This window comes from Leucoraja erinacea, chromosome 8 (assembly GCF_028641065.1).
Source record: "Leucoraja erinacea ecotype New England chromosome 8, Leri_hhj_1, whole genome shotgun sequence".
NCBI lineage: Eukaryota > Metazoa > Chordata > Chondrichthyes > Rajiformes > Rajidae > Leucoraja > Leucoraja erinaceus.
This window is the reverse complement of record NC_073384.1, coordinates 51,540,891-51,568,818: the sequence shown is the minus strand read 5'-3', so window position 1 is coordinate 51,568,818 and position 27,928 is coordinate 51,540,891. Positions and strand designations below refer to the sequence as shown.

The 27,928-nt window shown below is 41.8% G+C and overlaps 1 protein-coding gene across 7 annotated transcripts in view; it reads right to left on the bottom strand.

Annotated features, from left to right (window-relative positions):
- The window catches only part of LOC129699693 (transcriptional-regulating factor 1-like), a 239,712-nt gene that overhangs the window by 45,738 nt on the left and 166,046 nt on the right, over positions 1–27,928 (bottom strand). For 6 of the 7 annotated variants that reach the window (XM_055639687.1, XM_055639691.1, XM_055639689.1 and 3 more), the window contains 4 exons: positions 26,302–26,446; positions 17,811–18,032; positions 4,398–4,761; positions 2,988–3,048 (listed from right to left, as the gene is read on the bottom strand). In XM_055639687.1, coding sequence (XP_055495662.1) covers positions 2,988–3,048; positions 4,398–4,761; positions 17,811–18,032; positions 26,302–26,446 — 792 coding nt within the window. The remainder of the gene's footprint in view (positions 1–2,987; positions 3,049–4,397; positions 4,762–17,810; positions 18,033–26,301; positions 26,447–27,928) is intronic. The other variant, XM_055639692.1, reaches the window with a different exon arrangement.

The following is a 27,928-nucleotide window of genomic DNA, read 5'->3' as shown; positions in this document are numbered from 1 at the left end:
CTGCTGATACTTATTCTTTTCAAAGGATACCAGATAAGCAATTTTATATTTAAAAATGAATAAAGTGTCTCCCTGATCATTATGAGCAAGAAAATGTAAACAAATTGATTTACTCAAAATACATGGATGCTACTGGCAAGACCAACATCTAAGTCTTTCCAAATTCGTTATTTTATTCAGATGGAATTGATTGGATAGTGGATTTCAGAGGCCAAGCCAGCAGTCTTTTTTTTTGTGAAAAACCTGCCCGCTCTTGCAATGGTAACGGTGAGCTGCCTTCTTCAACCATTGCACTTAATGAGTGCATCTTCTGAACTCAATAAGTCGACAGTAAAAAGTCAACCACATTGTTGTGGCGGCCCAGAGCTGTAACGACAATGGATTTATTTCCCTCAAGGACATGGATGAACCAATAATGTTTTTCCAAAATGGACTTTTCATGGTCACCCCTGCAAATGATGTATTTTAATGTATCTACTTAATTAACAGAATTTAAATTCCCCAGCTGCCATTGGTGGTATTTGACCTTGCGCCACTGAATGCTTAGTCCAGATCTGAAGATGGACATGAAATGCTGGAGTAACTCAGCAGGACAGGCAGCATCTCTGGAGAGAAGGAATGGGTGACGTATTGGGTCGAGACCGTTCTTCAGACTGAGAGTCAGGGGATAGGGAGTCTAGGAATAAGAATTCTATATCTCTGAATTGCTTTTCACCAGCAACGATATGGTTACTATAACCCCAGGTAAATGAATAGGTGCAACATTTCTAATTTTCTTAGATTATAGTGTGGCAACAACTTATTCACCAATATTCACAGTTCAATACTGATTGGGTTCAACTAACAACATCTCCAGAAAAAAGCTGCTTCATTAGAATGAAAATCAAAATGATTCAAGACTGTAGTATTTTGAGTCTTAAAACAAACTCAGCAGTGACATAAACAAAAACAGGAAGTGCCAAAAACAAACAGCACCTATGGAACAGTCAACATCACAGGTCAAAGACCCTTCAATTAGAATTGGGAAAGAAAAAATACATTAGTGCTAAGTTGCAGACTGTGGAGTACAGATTGGTACCACAAAGGGAATCTCTCTGAGGGTGCAAGCTGCTCTTTCACCTTGTCTTTTCTCACTATCGACAGACCCAAAATGTCCTTTCAAATGAAGCAGCACATCTTCCATTCAGTATAAATTGAACCCCGGTCTCTGATGCTGTAAGCAGCAACTCTGCCACTGCACCACCATGCTGCCGCTGAGCACCAAGCCTCCATCCCACTCTGATCTGTCTGTGGCTTCTTTCATGGTCCCAATGAGGCCCAATGCAATAGATTCACAATCATACAGACTGGAAACAAGCCCTATGACCCAACTTGCCAATGCCGAACAAGGTGCCCTCATCTGCACTAGTCCTCCTGTCTGCATTTGGCCCATATCCCTCCAAACCTCTCCTATTAATGTACCTGCCCAGATGTCTTTTAAATGTTGTTACAGTACCTGCCTCAACTACCTCCTCTGGCTTGTTCCATTTACCCACCACTCTCTGAGTGAAAAGGTTGCCTCCCAAGTTTCTATTAAATCTTTCCCCTATCATATTAAATCTATGTCCTCTGGTTCTTGATTCTATGCATTTATCATATCTATTCCTTTCATGATCTTGAACAATATAAGATCTCCCGAAGGAATAAAGTCCTAGATTACCCAAGCTCCCCCTACAACCCAGGCCCTCAAGACCTGCCAATATCCTCATAAATGCTCCACACTATTTTCAGCTTAAGATGGTGTGTGTGTGGGAGAGCGAGTGTGTCAGTGAAGGAAAGAGAGAGAGATGGAGTGTGTCAGTGTGAGAGAGAAAGATGGAGTGTGCTAATGAAGGAATAATGGAATGTGTCAGTGAGAGAGAGATGGAATACATCTTCACAATATCAGATAACTTGCTTTCACCTTAGTGTCAGTGCTGGCCAGTGCTGCTGAGAAATCAAAAAATCAGCAGAGGCTGGAAATCTGAATTACAAATTAAAAGTGATGGAAATACTCATAAGGTCAGGCAGCATCTGTGGACCTTCGGTCCTGCAGAACCATCCTGGACTTGAAACAGTAATGCTGTTTTACTTTCCACATATGCTGCCGGACCTGCAGTGTTTCCAATCTTTTCTGTTTTTGATTGTTCCCACTGCCACTATCATTACAGGCAACTCTGTTTTTACAAAGTGGTGCACAGCTCTAATTGCTCTCTGCAGGCAAAGATCAGTCAGAGTACTTCCACTTCAATTTCCACTGCCGAATACATTTCATTTTCAAAGATAATTGAAATGTAAATTTCACATGGCATCCATGGATGACATCAATGCCCGTCGATTCTTTCCAACTGCACTATGCAGTCCATGTTCCTCAGATTGACTAAACTACAGTTTTCATGATACAAGAGATCATATTGTCAGGTTTTTTTCTAAGGTATCCAATATGTCAGAACTGCTTGGCAGAATCACCCAGAGGCAGGTTAATTAATCCAAAATACCTAACATTTCCCCATTGCCTGCAAATTGTTCCCCAATTCCCCCTAGGCTATTACTCTAGAACTAGTTTCATTAGGTAGGCAGTGCATTCCAAATCTCAACTGGCTGGGGGAATACTTTTATGTTTGTCATCTCTGCTTCTTATGCTGTGTTCTCCAGTTCCTGACACTTATACCCAAGGAAGAATGCATCCTGATGCAAACCATCAAACCTCTTCATGATTTTTGAATACCTTAGTTACATCTTCCTCAAGATCGAATGCTCTAAAGAGAATAAGAGCCTGTGACTATCTGAAATTACGCACCATTGGCCAGCCGCTCACTGCCACCTCTCCTTGTCTGAAAGTGTTGTGCTCCCAATGGGATTGTGCAGACTTTTAATAGGATTTTTTTCCCTTCTTCCATTCAGGAAGACAAATACACCAGCAAACAGATTTCTCTACTACATCGTAATATTTAAAAGTAATCACTCACGGTTCAATGTCAATAGTGTGCTCGCCAAGTCCAGCGGTTATTGTCGTGGCATCAATGCTCTCTGAAACCAGAACAAAGCAGTGGTAAGAGGAAATACTGAAGGCATCTGTCATTTAAAATACAGCATTTAATCTGTGAAATTAAAACTAGAGTTGGTCCTTGCTAAATCACCTGAATGTTTTTAATCCTGCATCAGCCTAGTCATTCCTGGGAATATCTATATATTTTTGAAGATATTCAACAATGTGGAACCTATGGAGTAGATAAGTCCACCATTTGAGCTTTTTCTACCATGTAATTGTATCAAAGCTGATTAATATCTTATCCCCATTTATCCACACTTGCTCCATTTCCCTTGGCAAATCTTTCCTTTAAAAAGAGCTATTTTACCTGCATTTAAAATAAACTTTAATCAAACCCATGTCTTAGGTGAAAGATTTCCAGATTTCTACCAATTATGTGTGAAATGCAGCTCGCTGTTTTAATTTTGAATCAGTTTTCGCCAAGTTTATTCTTTTGGATACTTGTTTTGATTGATCGTGAGAAGGAATAATTCACCCATATCCATTCCATCAAATCTTTTTACCTCTTTAAACACAAATTTAATCATCTTAAAAACTGGAGAAAAAAAAATAGGTTCATGTAATCAATCATAATTTAAACCTTTAATCCCTAATATTTTATTGAGTTTGTACTAGGCTCCACCACACTGTTGTTTTTGAGGAATGACAATGAAAACTGAACAAAGTGCCCTGGTTGGCCTCAAAGTTTGATTCCTTGCTCTTCACTGGTAACTCTACTGAAAACTCTTCGACTTTTTTGATTTTTGTACATATCTGTGCCTTTAAAAAATGCATATGGACTCCTAAATTCCTTTACTCCTTTAAGCTAAATACATCAGTATAATATAAATAAATCAATTCCAGTTGATTGTAGAGTTTGATCTAAAGTTGGATTGGAACCAGTTAGTTTTGGAACTGATAGGTGCAAAACACTTTAAAATGCACCCAGTCAAACAAAACATCACATCAGTGAAATAGTTTTGTTACATGTGTCTTTTACTCTCTGTGGACAGAAGGTGAAATCTCCATGAATTGGGTACGTCGCTGCAGTGAATAAAATGTATTCAAAGTAAAATAGATCAAAAAGTAAAAATCCTGAACGGCTCACTGTGTGTTTTTAGACATCTTTATTTCCAGTTTTAGGTTTAAAAGTAAAATCACTTTGTGGACTGTTTAGGTTATTTTGTAAACTGGAAATTGGAATTGGTTAAACTGCTGGAGTTGGAGAATACTGTCAACAGGCTAAACATAATCAAAATGACAAAAAAAAACTAAAATTAGAAAGCAACCAAATTAAAATCTACTTACACATTGCATTGGATAGAGAAGTTGTATCTAAAATACTCACTAGTTCGACCAAGCAGGATACGTGGTGTTAAAGGGGTGATTGGCAGTGTTGTATAATTGCCAATGTGCGAAGAAGAAATAACGCTGCTGAAAAGGCCAGAGCCGTGTCTCACTGGACTTAACATTGGAGGTGGAGTGTAGGGAGGGATCTCTTGGGTCCTGTCCAGCAGGTGATCGGCCATGATTCTTGGTGAGCGGAGTTGACTTTGGTACAGTGTAGCTCCAGGATACGAAGCAGAAAGGTTGCCCAAAGGTGGAGGGATGTAGAGAGGCTCCGGCCTATGTCGATACTTCTTCTTGTCTTGCCGAGATCTCAAGTTATTTTCTGTTTGTGGGTTGAAGGGTTGACACTTTCGAACGACCTCCTAAAATTTTCATAATTTGAATTTTATTGGTTTCCAGACGATCTTAAATATATCTAATTAAAAATATTGGCATTATATTTATGCATCGAACAAGGATTACAAAACATTAATAAATCATCTGCAAAAACATTGCTGCATAGACTTCCTTTTAAATGAAGGCAGTGTCCTTTCTTTTACAACTGAATAATTCCTTCTTAACGAACATTAAAATAGACCTGCCACCAGTTAATGTTTGAAGATTGCAAAAAACACACACCTTGGACATTGCAAATCTCATACTTCTCCCACCATAATAAGACCAATCACAAACCAAAACAATGTTTTCAAGATAAAAATGTTGCATTTGATTCTCTAACATTCTTCCATACATCATTGAAGAAAACGAAACATGACAATGGAATGCAGATACAGGTGCACAACCTTTTATCCGAAAGCCTTGGGACATTTTCGGACATTTTCGATGCTTCCGAATGGAAGCATTTTAGCGTAGATTAGGTAGGTAGCGCGGGCGGCTTGAAAAGTCTGGAGCGGCTGCCTCCTCCCCGGAGACCGGGGAATCATTGTAAATCATTGCATAAATGTTAGTCAGTTAGTTTGGAGAGATTTTATGTGGTGGTGGTGGGGTGGGTGGGTGAAGGGGGAAACTTTAATTCTTAGTCCCCTACCTGGTCGGCGACTCCCAACATCGTGGAGCTGGGGGCTCCGTCCGGCCGCGGGTGGCGCCGGTTGGAGCTCCGACCCCGACAACTCTACCCCTGACTGCGAGGCGCTCCAAATCCAGCGCCGCCCGCGGCCGGACGCCCGCAGTCCCAGCTCCGCGAATGTTGGGAGAAGGCGGCCTCAGCGCCCTGGAGCTTACCGCACAGCGACCCGGTAAGGCATTGCCCGCTCCCCGCAGGTATCCCAGCGCTGCGACGCCGCCGACTCCCAACATTCGCGGAGCTGGGGCTGCAGGCGTCCTGCCACGGGCGGAGCTGGATTTGGAGCGCCTCGCAGCCAGGGGTAGAGTTGCCGGGGTCGGAGCTACAACCGGCGCCGCCCGCAGCCCCAGCTAGGAGTTGGCGGCCACAACGCTGCGGAGCTTACTGCACGGCGACCCGGTAAGGCATTGACCGCTCCCCGCCTCTCCGACCAGGTAGGGGACTAAGAATTAAAGTTTACCCCTTCAACCCCCCCCCCCTTCACATAAAAGCCCTCCAAACTAACTGACTAACATTTAAGCAATGATTTACAGATGTTTAAGTGTCTCCCTGGTCTCCGGGGAGGAGGCAGGCGCTATAGTAGTACAGACCTGGGTTGACCGTGGGTCGTTTCGGGTCAAGTTTGGCGCCAAACGCGAGCTTTGGTGTGCCGACGACATCCTGGAAAAAATGGCCGGTTTTCGGAGTTTTTCGTTTTCCGGAACACCGGATAAAAGGTTGTGCACCTGTACATCTCTTTTAAAGCTTTATTAATGGGAGCAGATAAACATTTAGGTGTGCTTAATGTAACAGGCAAACGTAACAGCACTTTCTTTTCCCAAACACGAAAAAACCATCAGCATGAGAGCATAATCCATTGACTCAATGACCCGAGAACTTGACTGTTAAAGACAGATAAACACTCGCAACCCCTCCTCTTTTATTCTAGAGAGAGAGGGAGAGAGAAAGTGGGAGAGAGAGTGAGGGAGAGCGAGGGAGGGTGAGGGAGAGTGAGGGGGAGAGAGGGAGAGTGAGGGAGAGAGGGAGAGCATGAGAAAGAGAGCATGAGAGAGAGCTTGCATGAGAAAGATTTAACCTTTTGTCCATCATGATTTTAAGAACAAGACACCGTCAATCCCATTCTTCCAGATTCTATCAAGGAAGGGGTACAACTGAATTGTTTGATCCCTTCAAGTTTTATTTTATTTGTGCGATATTTCTCATTCAAAGGTTGAAAAGGAGTCAACACTGTATGAATGATAAGATTCATCCACAACAGGGGCACAGTAGTAGACCCAGGTTAGAGACCAGTGCTTACGTGGATCTTGGACAAGCAGCAATCAAAGAGAAGCAGGGAGAAGAGCTTATTGGCTGAAACCTGTGGGAAAGGTGAGTAAGTCACAGGGGAAAAACAGTTTAAAACTGAGGAATTTGGTTTGTAAATTGGTAAATTAGGCAATTTATCAGTCAATATAAACAAGGCTGCTCTAGGGGAGTAGCAGTGAGGGAAGTGCCTTGCGAGTAAAGTGTGAGTCTTTGGCGGGGACTACAGGACACGATGCAGTGAACACAGGACAGATGAGACAGTGTGAGGCTTGCAGGATGTGGGAGCCCAGGGACACGGATGGAGCCTCTGGCTGCTACAACTGTGGCAAGTGTGTCCAGCTTCAACTCCTGCAGGACCGTGTTGGGGCACTGGAGAAGCAGCTGGACGACCTTGGGGCCATTCGGGAAAACGAGAGTTTCCTGAACAGGAACTACAGTGAGGTAGTCACGCCGAGGATACGGGAAGAACGAAGGTGTGTGATGTGAGAAAGGGGGGTAACTGTGGAGTGCAGGAGACCCAGGTGGCTGTGCCTAATGAAAACGGGTACGCCCTCTTGGCAACTGTTGGGGGAGACGATGTTTCCAGTCTGAGCGGTGGACACGTTGGTGGCTCCAATCCTAGAGATGGGACTCAGTCGGCGAGACCAACATTGGGCAGAGCCCTAGTGGTGGGTGACTCCATTGTCCGAGGAGCGGACAGGAGATTCTGTGGCGGCAGACGAGACGCGAGGATGGTCTGTTGCTTCCCTGGTGCCAGGGTTCAGGATGTCACGAGCCAAATTCAGAACATCCTCGAGAGAGAGAGAGAGAAGGTGACCAGCCGGCAGTAGTTGTGCACGAAGGCACAAACGACATGGGGAAGAAGAGCAATGTTATTGCTCAATCTCGTGTGGCTATACGCCACTTGTCTCTCTAAGAAGTTCCTCCAATGTGAGTTGGGAAGAAGACTGAAACGCCGGACTCTAGAGTGGTTATCTCTGGATTGCTTCCAGTACCTCGTGCTAGTGAGGACAGAAACGGGGAGATAGGGGATCTGAATGTGTGGCTGAGGGGCTGGAGCAGGGAGCAAGGACAGATTTTTAGACCACTGGGATCTCTTCTGGGGTAGGGGTGACCTGTACAAAAGGGACGGGTTACACCTTAACTGGAGGGGGACCGACGTTCTGGCAGGCAGGTTGCTAGGGCTACACGTGTGGGTTTAAACTAAATAGTGGGGGGAGGGAGAGGGATTGACAAATTGGGAGTATAAAGATGGAGTTGAAGGGGAAGTGAATACAGGAAAAATTACAAAAGATTCTCGAATTAATAGGACAGAAAGTTCGAGAAGGGATAAAAGAGTAAGGTCAGGGCCAATTGCGAGGGGGGAGGACGTGAATATGGGGGTCAAAGTGTTGTATATGAATGCGAAATAAGAGATAAAGTGGACGAGTTTGAGGCTCAGTTAGAAATTGGCAAGTATGATGTTGTGGGAATTACAGAGACATGGCTACAAGAGGGCCAGGGCTGGGAACTGAATATTCAAGGGTATACCTCCTATCGAAAAGACAGACGGGTGGGCAGAGGGGGTGGGGTTGCTCTGTTGGTGAGGAATGAAATTCAGTCCCTTGCAAGGGGTGACATTGAAACAGGAGATGTGGAATCAGTATGGATACAACTAAGGAATTGTAAGGGTAAAAAGACCCTAATGGGACTTGCCTACCGGCCCCAAAATAGTAGCCTGGACATGGGGCGCAAGTTGAATCAGGAGTTAAAATTGGCATGTAGTAAAAGTAATGCTGTGGTTGTTATGGGAGATTTCAACATGCAGAGAGACTGGGAAAATCAGGTTGGTACTGGACCCCAAGAAAGGGACTTTGTAGAGTGCCTTCGTGATGGATTCTTAGAACAGCTTGTAATGGAGCCTATCAGGGAGAAGGCAATTATGGATTTAGTGTTATGCAATGAACCGGATTTGATAAAGGACCTTGAGGTTAATAAGCCATTAGGAGGTAGTGACCATAACATGGTCAGGTTTAATCTACAATTGGAGAGGGAGAAGGATAGATCGGAGGTGTCAGTGTTGCAGTTGAATAAAGGGGACTATGGGGCCATGAGGGAGGAGCTGGCCAAAGTTGACTGGAAAGATACACTAGCAGGGATGACAGTGGAACAACTGTGGCAAGTGTTTCTAGGAATAATACAGAAGGTACAGGATCAGTTAATTCCTCGGAGGAAGAAAGATTCCAAGGGGAGAAAGGGGCGACCGTGGCAGACAAGGGACGTCAGGGACAGTATAAAAATTAAAGTGAAGAAGTACAACGTAGCAAAGATTAGCGGGAAGCAAGAGGATTGGGTAATGTTTAAAGAGCAACAGAAGATAACCAAAAAGACAATACGGGGAGAAAAGATGAGGTAAGCTAGCCAAGAATATAAAGCAGGATAGTAAAAGCTTCTTTACATATTTGAAGAGGAAAAAGTTAGTAAGACCAAAGCTGGATCCTTGAAGACCGAAAAAGGTGAATTTATTATGGGGAACAAGGAAATGGCAGATGAGTTGAACAGGTACTTTGGATCTGTCTTCACTAAGGAGGGCACAAACAATCTTCCTGATATAGTAGTGGCCAGAGGATCTGGGGTGACGGAGGAACTGAAAGAAATCCACATTAGGCTGGAAATGGTGTTGGATAGACTGATGGGACTGAAGGCTGATAAATCCCCAGGGCCTGATGGTCTGCATCCCAGGGTACTTAAGGAAGTGGCTCTAGAAATTGTGGACGCATTGGTGATAATTTTCCAATGTTCTATAGACTAAGGATCAGTTCCTGTGGATTGGAGGGTAGCTAAAGTTATCCCACTTTTTAAGAAAGGCAGGAGAGAGAAAACAGGGAATTATAGACCAGTTAGCCTGACATCGGTGGTGGGGAAGATGCTGGAGTCAATTATAAAAGATGAAATAGCGGCACATTTGGATAGCAGTAACTGGATCGGTCCGAGTCAGCATGGATTTACAAAGGGGAAATCATGCTTGACTAATCTTCTGGAATTTTTTGAGGATGTAACTAGGAAAATGGACAAGGGTGAGCCAGTGGATGCAGTGTACCTGGACTTTCAGAAAGCATTTGATAAGTTCCCACATAGGAGATTAGTGGGCAAAATTAGGGCACATGGTATTGGGGGTAGAGTGCTGACATGGATAGAAAATTGGTTGGCAGACAGGAAACAAAGAGTAGGGATTAACGGTCCCTTTCAGAATGGCAGGCAGTGACTAGTGGGGTACCGCAAGGCTCGATGCTGGGATCGCAGCTATTTACAATATACATCAATGATTTGGATGAAGGGATTCAAAATAACATTTGCAAATTTGCAGATGACACAAAGCTGGGTGGCAGTGTGAATTGTGAGGAGGATGCTATGAGAATGCAGGGTGACTTGGACAGGTTGAGGGAGTTGGCAGATGCATGACAGATTAAGTTTAATGTGGATAAATGTGAGGTTATCCACTTTGGCATCAAAAACAAGAAGGCAGATTACTATCTAAATGGCATCAAGTTGTGAAAAGGGGAAGTACAACGGGATCTGGGGGTCCTTGTTCATCAGCTTATGAAAGTAAGCATGCAGGTACAGCAGGCAGTGAAGAAAGCGAATGGCATGTTGGCCTTTATAACAAGAGGAATCGCGTATTGGAGCAAAGAGGTCCTTCTGCAGTTGTACAGGGCCCCAGTGAGACCGCACCTGGAATATTGTGTGCAGTTTTGGTCCCTTAATTTGAGGAAGGACATTCTTGCTCTTGAGGGAGTGCAGCGTAGGTTTACAAAGTTAATTCCTGGGATGGCGGGACTGTCATATGCTGAGAAAATGGAGCGGCTGGGCTTGTACACTCTGGAATTTAGAAGAATGAGGGGATTTTATTGAAACGTATAAGATTGTTCAGGGTTTGGACATGTTAGAGGCAGGAAACATGCCCGATGTTGGGAGAGTCCAGAACCAGGGGCCACAGTTTAAGAATAAAGGGTAAAGCCATTTGGAACGGAGAATAGGAAACACTTTTCTCACAGTGTTGTGAGTGTGGAATCCTTTGTGGAGGCTGGTTCTCTGCATACTTTCAAGAGAGAGCTAGATAGGGCTCTTAAAGATGGCGGTCAGGGGATATGGAGAGAAGGCAGGAATGGGGTACTGATTGGGGATGATCAGCCATAATCACATTGAATGACTCGAAGGGCCAAATGGCCTACTCCTGCGTCTATTGATCCTGCCTATGGATGCTGTCAGTACAGAGTTTGTACTTTCTCCCCCTGACTGAGGGTTTTCCCTGGTGTTCTGGTTTCTTCCTACATTCCAAAGATGTGCAGGTTTGTAGGTTAATTGGCTTCTGTTAATTGTCCCTAGTGTGTAGGATAGAACGAGTGTGCGGCTGATTGCTGGATGGCGTGGACGGTGGGTTGAAGGGTCTGTTATGTAAGCCATGATCATATTGAATGGCGGTGCAGGCTCGAAGGGCCGAATGGCCTACTCCTGCACCTATTTTCTATGTTTTCACACTGCATCTTTAAACTAAACACTCAATAGAATTCACTTTAATAAAAGTTATCCTTGAGCAGTAAGTGAGGGAAATTAAGAATATTTTTCTTGGGTTCCAAAATACCAACAATTCATTACAGAACTAAAAGATGGCATAAAAAAGCAGATTAAATAATTGGATAATAGAATGGATGATAATATTTAAAACTGCAAAACAATGGAAGGAAATGGGAAGGGATGAAGGAGGAATTTCATTATAAAGCATGAAGATATGGGAGAGATATTAAATAAATACCTTGCATATCTTTATGGATAATGGTTTGAAGAGGGAAATTAATGTACACTACAGGTATACTAGGAACTGTTATTATAAATTACAATAGGAAAAAAAAAAACTGGTCTTAAAAATAAAATTTAAAAAAAATCACAAGGGTGGTTAAATCTCCAAGTCCTGGACTCGAGACTTCCACTATAAGTTGAGAGGATGACGACAACTTTTTCAATACATCGTTGGTATAAAAATTCTGGATGACAGCAAACAGAATAGTCATTTAAGTCAAAGATGGGGGTAAATTCAGCAACCTTATGTACACTGTGCTCTTGTTAGTCGCAGGGGCATTCTCAGCATATATGGTTCCCTTTCAAATTAGTAGCTAGGAGTGTCTAGATAGTCGTGACATCCACCACACCAAGTGAAGATAAATCACCTTTGCAAATAGAAATCTATTTGTTTGGAGGTGAATTACTAAAAAAAAACATAGTATAGCAACAGCTTTACTCGATACAAGGTTTCACAGGATGCTTGTGACAGCTGTCCAGATATAGTACGAGGGAACACAGCAACATGGATGTAAAGTTTCCTGACAAAGGAAACGCCTCTTGGAATCTGTTGCTTTAATAGGAGAAAAGTTGATCATGCTTTATCCTCGAGATCAGTGCAGAGCTTTGGTTTCAGTGGAGAACACAAACAAAATTAAACTTACTGTTTGAAAGGGAAAGGACATTACCAAAGCAATCAAATAGGTTGCAGATACAGCTTAATGTGGACAAGTCAACATCAATTCAAGAGTGTGTGTTTTGAGAAAAATATTGATGGAAGAGAGTGAATTATGTTCAAACATCCTATTAGGCTGGTAGGTTAATTGGGCTTTTCAAATTGCTCCTCTCAAAGTGGTAAATGGCTGAATCTGGAGGTGATGAGAATACAGGAAAAGTTCACAGGAAAAATATGACCTAGCATAACTTAATCGGCTAAATGGCCTCTTTCTACATTATAAAGAAACATGGTAATTCCTTGGAACAGAAAATTAAGCCATAAAAATATTAATAATCTAATTTTATAAAATGGGATAAAGGGCTTAAGAATAAGAAAGCTTTTGTGAATGTTTATAATACAATGACTGGATTAGAGTACAGTGCCCAGCTTTGAGGGGTCTTTGTTACATAATGCTTTTACATTAAACCTGTAATTTGGCAGAACAAAACCATGCAATGTGAAAGCACTATAAAGGGTGATATGAAATGCTGATACAGAAAAGCCTAAGAAAAGTTTTTTGAGGGAATAATGAAAGACTCTTCCTCACATGTGTGGATATCAGTGACAAGGAGACATGAACCTGAATTCATGGGTATGAGAACAGGAAATATGATAACCTAGGATGTTATTAATATGGAGCAGTTAAGCCAAAACACTGCATCTTTAAACTATGTAGGTGAACAAATATTTTAAATCAGCCACCAGAAGAGGAAAGGTCAGAGATTAACATTTGAGTGGCCAATGAAAAATGTGACACACATATGACATGGAAGGTGTTACATCTAACTCTTCCTTCTGATATAATCTTATTTTCATTGGATCTGTTCATCGCTTGCTATGATAAAGCTACTGCCCATTGGACTGGGTATCTTGATCAACTACATGACAAACACAATTTTAATTTTTCTAATTTAAAAAATGGGTGCCCCAGATATTACGAAGTATCTGCAGCTGCCCTTGTCCACCGCCAGCCAGAATTTAAGTTGAAATATTTGGCAATTTATGCTGCTGGCCTACATTTCCCCTCTGCATGTAAAATGATTTCATTAAAATTTCTCTCTCCATTGTTGCATTCAGAATAATTGTAAATAATGTTACATTTCTCCTTTGTAATATGCTTCATTAATTGATTCCTCGGAGATAAACCTTCAACTGATTCTGTTCCTCTCCTGATTGTGGTAGTAACCACGATTATAGAGTAATATGCCATGGCAACAGGCTCTTCTGACCAACATATCCATGTTGACCAAGGTGCTCATCTAGGCTTGACCCATTTGCTTGCGGTTGGCCCGCATCCGTCTAAACCTTTCCTAACCACATACCTGTCCTAATGTCATTTAAATGTCGTTATTTACTTGCTTTAACCACTTGCACTGGCAGCTCATTCCACATCCGAACCACTCTCTCTGTGAAGTAGGTATCACTTAGGCCCCTTTAAAATCTTTTCCCTCTCACATTAAACCTCTGTCTTCCAGTTTTTGATTCCCCTTCCCTGAAAAGATTCTGTGTGCATTTACTTTCTCTATGCCCCTCATGATCTTATAGACATCTATAAGGCTATCCTTCAGTTGTTAGACTTTTAGACCTTGGAGATACAGCACAGAAACAGACCCATCAGCCCACCGATTCCGTGCCAACCAGTAGTACTATCCTGCATTATGGACAATTTATAATTTTTTTTTAACCAAAGCCATTAACTTACAAATCTTTGGAGTGTGGGAGGAAACTGGACCGCCAGAGAAAACCCACGTGGTCACAAGTAGAACGTACAAATCCTGTACAGACAGCTCCCGTAGTCAGAGTCAAACTCAGATCTCTGGTGCAGTAAGGCAGTAACCCTATTGTTGCGCCACTGTATTACCCATCCTCCAAGGAATAATGCCCCAGCTTGCCCAACCTCCCTCTATAACTCAGAATCTCAAGTCCTGGCAATATTCTTGTAAATCTTCTTTCCATATAATCTTTCCATCTTAATGGCATATTTCCTGTAGAAGGCTGACCAAAACTGTACACAATATTCTAAGTGCAGCCATGACCGATGTCTTGCACAACTGCAACATGACATCCCAAATCATACTGAATGCCCTGACTATTGCAGGCCAACATGACAATGCCTTCTCCACCCCACCGTGTACCAGTGACATTACTTTCAGAAAACTATGAACTTTTACTCCTAGGTCCATTTGTTGTACAACTTTCCCCAGGGATCTACCATCATTGCAAATTACATTGCACCAGAACTAGGTAAAAATATAGTCAAAAATATGGAGTTATTCTAGATTCTCTCCAACTGAGCCACAGGAAATGGGTGGGATCTTTAATACATATTTCTTGTCTGCATTTACTGTGAAGGTGATCGTGGAATCTACAGAATTTCTGGAAGAGAGTAATGATGTCTTGAAACATATCCATAATACAAAAGATGTACTGCCGATCTTAAAGTGCATAGAGATGGATACATTTTCCATCTCTACGCACTTTAGGGAAGATATTGTTGGGGCCATGGCAGAGATATCTCTATCATCATTAGCAATGGGAGAGGGACTGTAAGATAGGAGTGTGGCTATAGATGTGTCTTTATTTAAGAAGAGCTGCAAGAACAAGCCAGGTAACTACAGGTCGGTGAACCTTACATCAGTGATGGGCGTTACAGGTAGGGATTCTGAAAGATACCTGGATTTGAATCGGCAAGGATTGATTAAGGATGTCGTCCTGGCTTTGTAGGTGAGAAATCATGTCTCACAATTTGATTGAGCTTTTTGAAGTGATGACCAAGATGATTGATGAGAGCACAGTGGTAGGCATTGTTTACATGGACTTTACCAAGATCTTTGACAAGTTCCGCATTGGTAGGCTGCTCCAGAAGGTTAGATAATGTGGGATCCAGAGTGAGCTAGCAAATGCATACATATTTGGCTTGGTGAGAGGAGCCCGTAGTGGAAAGTTATTTTTCAGATTGGAGGCTGGTAATCATCAGTGTGGTGCAGGTCTACTGTTGTTCATCTATATTAACAAATGGGATGAGTATGGAGTGGGCAGGCTTCGTAAGTTTGCAGATGACACCAGAATTGACAGTGAAGAAGGATATCTACGATTACAGCTGGATCTAGATCATTTGTGAAAGTATGCAAAAGAATGGACGATGAATTTTAACTTGAACAAATGCCAAATGTTGCATTTGGTAGGTTAAATCAGGACAGGATTAACACCATAAATGATAGGGCCCTGGAAAATGGGAGACCTGGGAATACAAATACGTATTTCTGTGAAAATAGTAAAACACATAGTCTGAGTGGTGAAGGAGGGTTTTGGCTCGCTTGCCTTAGTCAGAGTACCGAGTACAAGAGTTGGAGCATCATATTACAAACGTACGTTGGTGAGACCACACTTGGGAGTGTTGTGTGCATTTCTGGTCATCTAGCTATATGAAGGATGTCATTAAGCTGAAAAGAGGGAAGAAAAGATTCACAAGGATGTTACCATGACTGGAGGGCTTCAGATATAAGGAGATAATGGGTTTTTTTTTCCTCTTAAGTGTCAGAGGCTGATGGGCACCCTCATAGAGCAATATAAAATCATAATGGGCACAGGTAAGGCATGTAAAATCATGGCAGAGACAAGGACATACAAGTCTAAAACTAGAGGGCATAGATCTAAGGCAAGAGGAGAACGATTTAAATTATACCCAAGGGGCAACATTTTCACAGGCGAGCAGCTAGGGGGAATGGTAGACGCAGGCACAATTACAATGTTTTAAAAGATATTTGGACAAGTATATAGATAGGAATTGTTTGGTGGGTTATGGCCAAATGCAGACAAATGGGACTGGCTCAGGACTGTAGATTGGTCAGCTTAGACAAGTTGGACCATAGAGCCTGTTTCCGCTACATAACTCCATGACTTGAACCACTTTTTGAAAGCCCTGTACCACTTCACCTGGATGGCTGCATTTATACTGTTTCTAGGTAATAAAGCAGTCAACCAAAAATAAAGTCAGATAATGACTGAAAATTCGCAAAGAACTTGATAAATAATGAAAGCATAAAAATTTAAAACATTTGGAAAATATCAAAAGATTATTTTACGGAGGACAGATTCAAGTATTCCTTAAATATTAGGTGTGCAACAATTACTGTATCTTACTGCTTATTATGCTGCTTAGTTGGTGGGAGAATGACGGACACTGATAATACAATGACAATTTTGTTGTTTTTGGAGGTGCTGAAGTTAAATACAATTCAGTATTCTTCATGAGCTCTGTGAAAAAAAAATGGACAAAAGAGCTTCCTGCCGACAAAGCGAGAAGCGATTGAATTGCAATGTAAGAGTACAGGAGCCACACTTTTCAAAGTCACACAGGGTCAGAAAGACAACAGCATGCAGAGAAAAGCAAACACAGTATAAATTGATTTGCACATGAATCCCTTTGCATTCCAGGAAAAACTCTTTTAGAAGCTCAGAATAATTAACAATCCAGACCATGCGTGCAACTGCAGGAGTTGTGCATCCATACACTGGTATCCCGGTTAGAGCTACCCCACAAAAATCACTGCATTTTTCTCAGCTGAAACAGCATCTCCACAGTAATTTAAAATTAGCCATCCAATCGGGGTGTTCGTGACTGTGCAAGGAACCTGATATAAACATCTGCCCTGCACTGGTGTTCCTGCAGCAAATGAGCATGGCTTGTGAAGTGTGCGGGTGCTCAGTGCTGAGACGTGGGTCTCAGGCTGCACCCTGGCTAGCAAGATGAGTGCAGGCCACTGCCTGGGAGCAACAGCAGCAGCTCCATGTGTTGATGGACTGGTCCGACCCTACAGTTCCTCTCATCAACACTTGTTGCTTTTACCCAACTCTGTTTGGTTGCACAGCGCTCCCCAGTCCAGTGATTTCTCCATGAGTAACAAGCACAATGCTGAGAGCAGCCGTTCCAAAGATGAGCAGGCAGACAAGTGCGGATGAGACATCCCATAAGAGCCGCCCTCATGGGTGAGCCTTGCATCTCTGTGCTGAGCAGCTGCACTGCTCGCCGGGCCCAGCAAAACACAATGGTTGCAATGACTCTCTGCTCAGGGAGCACCAGCCAACACCTCTCGGCAGCATCTCTCAGCAGGTTCCCAGCACAGCAGCCCTGTTAGTAACATTTTATCTATCTAATGTGATAATAACCCATTCCAGAGTCGATTCCATTGGAGCTCTTGATCCTGGGAACACATCTTGGACCCTAAGCGAGGTACCAGTGTACAAAGTTTGAAATACTTTCAAATTAAAAACTGATGCTCTCTTGTTGGAAGGATTCATTCATCCCGAATGTTATTTTTACACAATTATAAATCTATCCCGAGATGATCATCCAATTTAATAGTCCTTTTCAATTGGCATTGTAATAATGGCTTGAGGTGATCTGAAACTCTGCAGCAGGTGCCACGGTAGTTTTCCACCACCAGCAAGCAAAGGGTTTCAAACAAAGCAACACTGGCAGGGTCAGTAGCAAGAATGGCAGCACTCACAGAGGATGAGCAGGGTTGGGCCACTGTGGGAGCTTGTGGTGGAGAATCAGTCATCTTCATGAGGACTGGCATCTCATCATCTGACACAGAGTTGGTAGGCTTGTCCTTGGCAATGGTGGTCTGCTTGCTGGGCTCAGCAGGCAGAGGCTTTACAGGCACAGAGACAGGCATGATGATGGGCATGAGGTGATCCACCTCTTTAGGCTGCTTCTCTCCTTCATCCTGTACAGACAACCAAAGGCTTTCAGCCTCAGATATACAGGGGTCCTACCAAAGCAATACATCTGAGACAGATCAGACAGGACTGAGCATATTCATTATGTAATATACCCTAAGCTTGTAAATGCAGTTTTATCAAATGAAGAGAATTCTTAAAAACTTAATTTCACCATGTTGGTTCCACATGTACCTGCCAGACATGGAATGATTGCTTTTGATATTGTTTTTTTGTGTTTCCAATCACAATGTGAACATAAAATTAAATAAATTACACGGTTAGAGGTGCTACAATTGGAGTATTTAAACAAACCAATCAATCAAATACATGATGGCTTGTTCTAATTTTGCACTATATTTAAGAGTTGTCACTGAAATTTCAAACACCAGTAGATTCAAGTCAGTTGTAGATAATCCACACGCTCAATAAATTATAATTAAGTAGAACAGTGGGCGTTACCGAGTACATGCATTGTAAATTTCTTGATTATAATCGTGTATTGTATTTCCGCTGACTGGATAGCACGCAACAAAAGCTTTTCACTGTACCTCGGTACGTGACAATAAACCAAACTAAACATGCAAAGGTTCAACCTATATATTTATACAAGATTCTATTTGATGCTTTAGAATTTTTAAGACTTAAGCCTAGCTGTGAACATACAGGACAGACTTAAGGGCCTGTCCCACCAGCATGCGATTGCATGCGTCTAGCGCGACCAAATGTGGTCGCTTGCGGCGTGCGGCCTCACGGGGCCGGTCCCAATTCCAACCGTGGAGGCGTATGGAGTTGTGCGGGGCTGGTCCCGACATCATACTCACCAATCAGCTGGGCAGGAGGCGGGCCGATCGAATTTGGACGTCGGGCGGTGAAGTGATCACGCAACGGCACGCCGGGGCAGTGATGTCATCGCGCAACGCCACGCGCTAGGCGTATGCCGTCAAGACGCTGTGTACGATGTCGAGACGCTGCATACGCCCGTCGAGGCGCTGCGTACGGCGTCAAGACACTGTGTACGGCGTCAAGACGCTGTGTACGCCCGTCGAGGCGCTGCGTACGGCCTCAATGCGGCTGCAGGCCGACAGGCCGTTGTCGTGTGGGATTTTCGGACAGTGCAAGAATTTTGGAGCCCCGCGCGATGTCGGGACCAGCCCCGCACAACTCTATACGCCTCCGCCGATCGAAGTGGGACCGGCCCCCACGAGGCCGTACACCTCAAGCGACCACGTTTCATCGCGCTAAACGCATGCTATCGCATGCTGGTGGGACAGGCCCTTTAGGAGCAGAATTGTTATTGCTTTAAGGGATGCAAGTGATGCTGACCACAAATTGAACCCACACTTAGAAATCAAATTTTTGGTACCTATCATAAATCAGTTTGCTCTCATCATTTCTTTGTTCCAAACAGGTCTTTGCAGTTTGCCTTAAACCACGAAAATCATTGTTTTGAATTACATGGCACACGGGGCCGTCGATAACGATTACCCATTGTCTCTCAGAAAGCAAGACTCTATCCCTCCTGTACACGTTCCAGTACATGCAATAAGCAAAGCACACGCATTTCTAGAAAATGGTGAAGATATTCAGAAGGCATGATAAGGGTCATCGACTTGAAATATCAACTGTTGCTCTCTCGACACTGGCATTTGTTTGTTTTTACACACATACGTACATTGCATGTTGAGACTCAAGTTAATTCCCTGGCAATCTTAATTTCATTTTCCGTGAAATTATTAGTAATAACTCTGCATTTTACTTTGATTTGCTGTTCATAAGAATACCTGAATCTGATTAGCTGTGGAACCTGCTCAATAACTCCACTTAGCCTGTTAATAGTGCCACAGTAAAACTGACATTGGAGAAGTGAAATTACATTTCCAGTTTTCACTAACCAATTTCCAGTATTCAGTTTATGGGCAACTTTCTTAAAAGTTAGCAATCACTGGCATCATTTCCCTCTAATGTTAAAATCTAATCTTACTCAAGATAACCATAAATATCAAATGGCATTATATAAGCCCCAAACAACTCTGGAACTGTGCACGATGAAGTTGAATTTTAAAAACATAGATAAAGCAAAGACAAAACTGAATAGAAAGACACAGGTGCAATATTGTTCTAAGAGTGTGTTTAGTCTACAAAAAAAAGATCATGCCTCAGAAGAAATATTCGTCCAAATTTTGAGATCAGAGGAAAATGGTTCCAGAAAGTTTCCCTTGAAGAATGAATGAAAGTGTGAAATCAGTTCCACAACTCAGACACGAGTTATACTGTGTCTCTATCTAAAAGCAATGTGGCCTTTAAAACACCAAGTCAGAAAGTGAATGGTTATACTGCAAGCTTCCCAATAGCCAGTGGTAGAGGAACATGCATGGTAGATTATGGAAAGATGTAAAAGCGACAGGGTTGTTGTATTGGGTGACTTGAATTTCCCCAATATTGAATGGAATTCCCTTAGTGCCAGAGGCTCAGATGGGTCAGAAAGTGTGAGGTGCATCCAGAAGGATTTCTTGACTAAGTATGTAGATCATTCAACCAGAATTCAACCAGGAAGCAAAGAGTAGGAGTAAACGGGTCCTTTTCACAATGGCAGGCAGTGACTAGTGGGGTACCACAAGGCTCAGTACTGGGACCCCAGCTATTTACAATATATATTAATGATCTGGATGAGGGAATTGAAGGCAATATCTCCAAGTTTGCGGATGACACTAAGCTGGGGGGCAGTGTTAGTGTTAGGTGTGAGGAGGATGCTAGGAGACTGCAAGGTGACTTGGATAGGCTGGGTGAGTGGGCAAATGTTTGGCAGATGCAGTTTAATGTGGATAAATGTGAGGTTATCCATTTTGGTGGCAAAAACAGGAAAGCAGATTATTATCTAAACGGTGGCCGATTGGGAAAGGGGGAGATGCAGCGAGATCTGGGTGTCATGGTACACCAGTCATTGAAGGTAGGCATGCAGGTGCAGCAGGCAGTAAAGAAAGCGAATGGTATGTTGGCTTTTATAGCAAGAGGATTTGAGTATAGGAGCAGGGAGGCTCTACTGCAGTTGTACAGGGTCTTGGTGAGACCACACCTGGAGTATTGCGTGCAGTTTTTGGTCTCCAAATCTGAGGAAGGACATTATTGCCATAGAGGGAGTGCAGAGAAGGTTCACCAGACTGATTCCTGGGATGTCAGGACTGTCTTATGAAGAAAGACTGGATAGACTTGGTTTATACTCTCTAGAATTTAGGAGATTGAGAGGGGATCTTATAGAAACTTACAAAATTCTTAAGGGGTTGGACAGGCTAGATGCAGGAAGATTGTTCCCGATGTTGGGGAAGTCCAGGACAAGGGGTCACAGCTTAAGGATAAGGGGGAAATCCTTTAAAACCGAGATGAGGAGAACTTTTTTCACACAGAGAGTGGTGAATCTCTGGAACTCTCTGCCACAGAGGGTAGTTGAGGCCAGTTCATTGGCTATATTTAAGAGGGAGTTAGATGTGGCCCTTGTGGCCAAGGGAATCAGAGGGTATGGAGAGAAGGCAGGTACGGGATACTGAGTTGGATGATCAGCCATGATCATATTAAATGGCGGTGCAGGCTCGAAGGGCCGAATGGCCTACTCCTGCACCTAATTTCTATGTTTCTATGAAAGGGAGCAACCAGAAAGGGACCTGCATCTGGCCTGGTGATCAGTTTCAGGAGATCATTTTGGGAACAATGATCATAACTATGCAGGTTTGCAAACAGTTATGGATGAGGGTAAGATTAGACCTCGGGCACAAATGCTAAATTGGGTAAAGGCTAATTACAACAGTATTAGGCAGGAGCTGGAGAGAGTAGATTGCAAATAGGAATCCATTGGTTAAGACTCAATGTGATATGTGTAGCAGAAGCAGATACAACAGGAACATTTAAAGGTAATTAGACACGTGAACAGGCAGGGAATTGAATGATTTAATCTCGAGTAGGTAGATTGTAGCTCGAATTGGCGCTGTGGTTGCTAGAGATTTACTATTCTATGTTCTAAGTAGAAAAGTTAAAATTACATTTCTGGTGATTTTACAGAGAGTGAAATAAAGAATGCATACTCATGGAGAACGGTAGAGAATTAATTATATTTAGAAGTGTTCAGAATAACTCATTGGAAATAATGACACATCATACTTATAAAAGTACCTCTCCAGTGCTGGTGAGGTTTTTCAGTGGCTGAAATGACAAAACACTTAAAAGCTAGTCCATAGGCCATAACCTTTTGAATGAATTTTACATCGGAAATAGTTGTAGTTCACAACATACTATTGGATGTATGTCGTATTTGCAAAGACTGCAAAAGTACAGCCCATGGAACAGCAAGATTGCACTGAAAGATTTCAAGATTTTGCATTGGATTGTGCATGTGTGGATGCCAGAAGTTGCAGTCACAAAGTAATGCAGCAACGATGGCAAGCAAGGGGCAATTTCACCACCGTCATAACTGAAAATTCTGGACTGTGCCATTTACATTTAGTTGTAGCTAAATTAAAAGTAGGATTCAATCTGGTCAGAATTGTTTTCATTATTCTGTTGATTTCTTGCAACATTTTAATTATAATGTTTAACCAGCAAAGATTTACTTTGAGAATGAGGAATAAACTTTTAGTTTCTATTCCTGCTGCACAATCCTGTGGTTCGGATATTTCGACTGAACCCTCCAAAGAACAGAGGGGAGTCAAGAAAAATAAAAGAACAATTGCTTCTGCTGAACACCTTAATGGAAGTGTCATCCGATAAAATTAATTTCTCCAAGGTAATTGCAGAAGAATTGCAAACAGACATTGCATTTGGCCTTTTCCAGACATAATTCTTCCACAAAATTGACATCAATAAATAAAGGTGCACAGCTAAAAATGATGCCCACATTCAAATCTCTGAACCCAAATTGGAAAATGTCATCAATGTTCAACCTCAGCTTTTAAAATACTTGTGCACTTGTTAATCCTGGCTAAATTGGAGCAGCCATGGTATTAAAATTGAGTAAGGGCGTGTTTACTGCTAGGCCATTTTGGTCAAGTTAAATGTGCCTTTGCAGAGCTGAAACAAGCTGCTGGATGGTGCCAGTATGTTTGTGGCCTAGATAAGAGCTGCAGAGAAAGAATGGGACATCTGCAGCAGGCTTACAATAAGGTGTAAAATGCATAAAGCTAATTGGGTTAATGCAAACCAGATATACATAGTGTAAATAATGTTGCAAAGCCTTAGTTTGTTAGTTGTTGATTGGTTGAAATGTTAAGCTTTGTCTGGGTTGTCTGAATCCCAAGGCACATGTTGCATTATTCATCTATGTTAGCTTCCTTCTAGAAGCTTCTTTCAAATACAATGTATTAGTTACTATGTTATTGGGTTAGGGAACTGTCAATCATGTACTGTTGTAATCAATATGTGTTAGTGGACTGTACAGAGCCCAACTCCATGTAGTTCGGCCCCTCAAGGTTCAGGGACCTATAAAAGGTACCTCCCACGAGGTCCGATGTCGATCTTCTGGAAGAGCGCTTGGGACTGCGTGACTTTTTGGATCGTCTCCGCTTGCACGAGACTGGAAGGACTTGGCCAGGCAGATTCAAGGATCAAACCCGCGGTGGTTAGGTATTGTATAGGCGAATTTATGTTGTGTTATCCAAAATAAAGTTTAGTTGCTCAAGTGCTTGATACAGTATTTGATTGGCTGAAACTAGACTGGGGGGAGCTTACAATGAGCTATTTACACACTCAGAGATGAATATTTGAGCACGTGACTGAACTTGTGCAGGTTAGGTGCACAACTGATCTGAATATATAGATTCTGCTACCCTCAATTCGAACTAGAGTCCTTCCCTCAGTGCCTTCATTACAACTGCATTTTTTAAAAACAATCTCCTCACTGCACCAAACATTTCTGACAAAACGTTGACATGTTAATTTATTTTTCCGCACTCCACAGATGCTGCCTGACCTGCTATGTGTTTCCAGTCTTTTTTGCTTTTATATCAGTTTTCCAGAATCTGCAGTCATTGCTTTGAGCCATTTTGTCCATCTTCCATTTTAGTTTACTTTATTCACCCCGGCACTCTTCCCTTCCACTCCCTCACCTAACTGAACCTCTGTACTCTTCTGCTGAAAGATCCTGGCCCTCTCTCCCTCACTTTCACATACCATTCTCAGCCCCACTCCACCCAGTTCCAGCTGACAATTATTGATGAGGAAAGTACCATTTAAGAAAAAAGTGATTAATGATTTAATAAGGATAGGAAAATCCTGTGATACCAATCCCACCTGCAGATGTCACAGCCAGGATTCTTTCCATTAGCAACAGGGCTATTGAATGCTAGCACAATCCTGTTGAGTTCCATCAGAAAATGCAAATAGCATCCATCAGGCGGTGCTGAGAGTTGGTATGCGTAAGATAATTATATCACTCCCATAACAATAACACGTGGTGTTCAGTCATTTAAACAATGAGCTTGTTAAATGATAGGCACTTGGCCATGCATTATACCTCACTCTGCCATAATGGAAATCTCTTCAAGATCTGATTTATTTTACAAAATGTCTTACTGAATACAATTACAATTAAAAAGTTGATTGGAAACAAAGATATACCAACTTGTACAGGTAATATTTCAACCAATATATACATTTTTTAAATTGTTCCAATTGGGAAGTACAAAGATTTTTTTTGTAGTATGTTAACACGTGAAACTGTCTTATTTGGGATGTTGTACAACCTTGATATGGGAATCACAGAGGCACTGGTGCTTCTATATCTCAGGACACAGGCAATGCAACAAGGTCACACTTACTGTGGATGTGTAATTTCTGTTATCAGTGATTTAGCAGCCGGCTAGCCACTCTCGTACAATAGGTAACACAAAATAAGACTACCGCGCAAATGCAATGTCTAGTCTAGAAAATCATTGGGAAACACAGGAATTAGATTAATATGTTTCCAAATTGGTACTTGCCCATCATAAAGGCAGGACAATAAAGTGCTCAAAATCACTGGAGTTTCAGTATATCAATATTTGAATGAATGCATATATTGAAATGAAAAGTTACAGCCAGAATAAAAGTGGACTACGACTCTGTGAATTGTGCCTGTAGTGTATACTCTGTGAGTAACTGGGATTTTACACACACACAAAAAAAAATGTTTCAAGTAATCATCTCGACCCGAAACATCACCATTCATTCTCTCCAGAGATGCTGCCTGCCCCGCTGAGTTACTCCAGCATTTTGTGTCTACCTTCGATTTAAACCAGCATCAGCAGTTCTTTCCTACATATTTTAACCTCCATTCTTGTCCCCCCCCCCCCAAGAAGAATTAGTTCAGCTTTAATTGGGAGACTTTGTTGAAGCTTCAGTCACCAGTTCGGTTTAACGTAGTGTATTGCAACTTCCCTTGAGTAAATGGACTGCTGGAAAATAGAATCTGCTTGGGGCAAGAACATCACTAAATTCCATCAAAGCACTCATCTCTTTGCCTAATAGTGTTGTCAATATCTGGTCAAGGTCTGAGACTCAGATGCACCATGATAATACCCTGTTATGGCCAGGACTGGAAACTGTGTTGTACAAAGGTTTTGTTTGGAGACTTAATATTAAAAGAGGAAAATAATGCCAAAAATCCCATACTTCATCTAATTTCAGATCTATCCTCATTTGGGTATTCAAAGGCATGCTTGCAGTGGTCAATATAAAAAATTTGCAAAAACAAATTACTGGATACGATTAAAAATGATTAGGATTTTTCTTTTGCTGAAATTAAAAATATTTGTTCAATTTCTGTAATATAATCCAACAACATGTACAGTTTCATGGAAAGCCTAATACCCAAATGTTGTGTGCTTACAACTGACTTGAATTGTACAGAGTTAAGTTTTCTCTGCATTGAGTTTTCACTTGGTGCCTATTTGCAGAAACCTCTCCCCTTTTTTATGTTCTTTTTGCCACTGACTTCAGTCCCTTTGGTGATAATCCCCACAGTAAGAGGTAATGCAGTTCTTCACAGCAAACTCAGTGTATTATCAGTAAGTTCTGTGGAGACTGAATTTCCCACTGCCAAAAAGATTTTCAAAAAGAAAAATCTCAATTTAAAAATAGACTAGCATTTGAATTTATTACAATTTGCTCATCTTACATTTGGTTCTACATACGAGTACTTTGTCCTAATTTATAATATAGCGGAATAAACAGGAAGCACTGATTTGCATATATAAACAAAATATTTGGATATACTGCCCATATGCATATAAGAGCAACATTGCATATGCTTACCTGTTTAGGAGATGTCTTTTGACCACCATGAGATCTCATATGACCATTCAGGGCAGGTAGGCTCTTGAATTCCTTGAAGCATATTGTACATATCAGCTTGCTTTTCACTTCTATCTTTTCTTGGAAAGGAACTCTGCTCTGGCCACTGTTTAGAGACACAAAGTAGTTTCTATGAACAATACTGCCTGGGCATGTACAGACCGTTAAATTTAAATATCTAACGATCACACGGGATTGCTCAAACTGAATTCTAATGTACAACAGGGTGAGATCAGCCCAAAAGAGATGATTCACTACATATTCAAACAATATACATTTACATGGTTTAATATTATAATCCTGGCCTAGAATAGTGTGCAAGATTGTAAGTAATAATAATCACTGCTATCAATAAGCATTCATTCTGAAAGCCATCAGCATTTGGCATGTACATATCTCTGTGAAAAGATTCTGCACCAGTATTTGAAGAATGCATTATGATGTTAAGCAAGAACATTTTAAAACATACTTCAGATGTAGCTACCTCAATACAATTTGATTTTTGCAGTATAATGACTCAAATTTCTTATTCTTGAAATGGTGAATCAGAGTCAATGATATTGGTGAAAAGTTTCCAATGAAAATTGGCAAATCTTTTCAATGCAATGAATAGACCTGACATCGTGAAGGCAATCTTTCAACTTTCCCAATTTCCTTGTTGCTATGTAAAACAGATTATAATATTCAAGGAGCAATATCAAGGGATATGGGGAGAAGGCAGGCACGGGTTATTGATATGGGACGATCAGCCATGATCACAATGAATGGCAGTGCTGGCTCGAAGGGCCGAATGGCCTCCTCCTGCACCTATTTTCTATGTTTCTGTGTTAATAGACCTCATATACAATAATCAGACTTATTGAAATTTACAAGGCAATTCACAAAATCACGCCATCAAATCTCCTGTCATCCCAGAGCACCAACTGCCATGAAACAAGACAAAATAACGGTCCCTACATCAGCAACTCGCTAAATTTCAATAAACGTTGCTGCCAATATTCCCTTTATCCAAGGACGATAAGGGAATGGAATATGTTATCACCCAACACACGTGCTGCTCCCGATAGTAAGTCATTTAAAAAGGTGATTGAGCAACTAGATCTCCTCAACCTGGTCAAAAAGGACCACTTCAAAATTTAATCGCTGCTCTACTCACTCCGACCTGCACGAGATAACCATTTATGAGGTGTTTGCACAGTAACAAACCAGAACCAAAAACGCCTAATTCTCAATTCTAAACAGTTAAGGATTGCTTCATTTTTATTCCTTGCTTTGATAGTCTATGTTAAATGCCATTTATTCAGTAACATTTGATGCATTTAAAACTGCTTTTACAGGAACATCATTAAACAAAAAAAAAATCGATAAAGTACACAAGAGACATCTAAATAGGAGTTCAAGTGGGAAATAAGGATCCAGAGTAAATATTTTCTTGATCTCCCAGTTCTGAGAATGGTCAGAAATGTTAATTGTTTCTCTTTATCAATGTACAGGGAGGAAGTAAAACAACTAGTGGACTGGTGCGGCAAAAATAATCTAGAATTAAATGTCGACAAAACAAAGGAGATGGTTGTCGACTTCAGGAGGG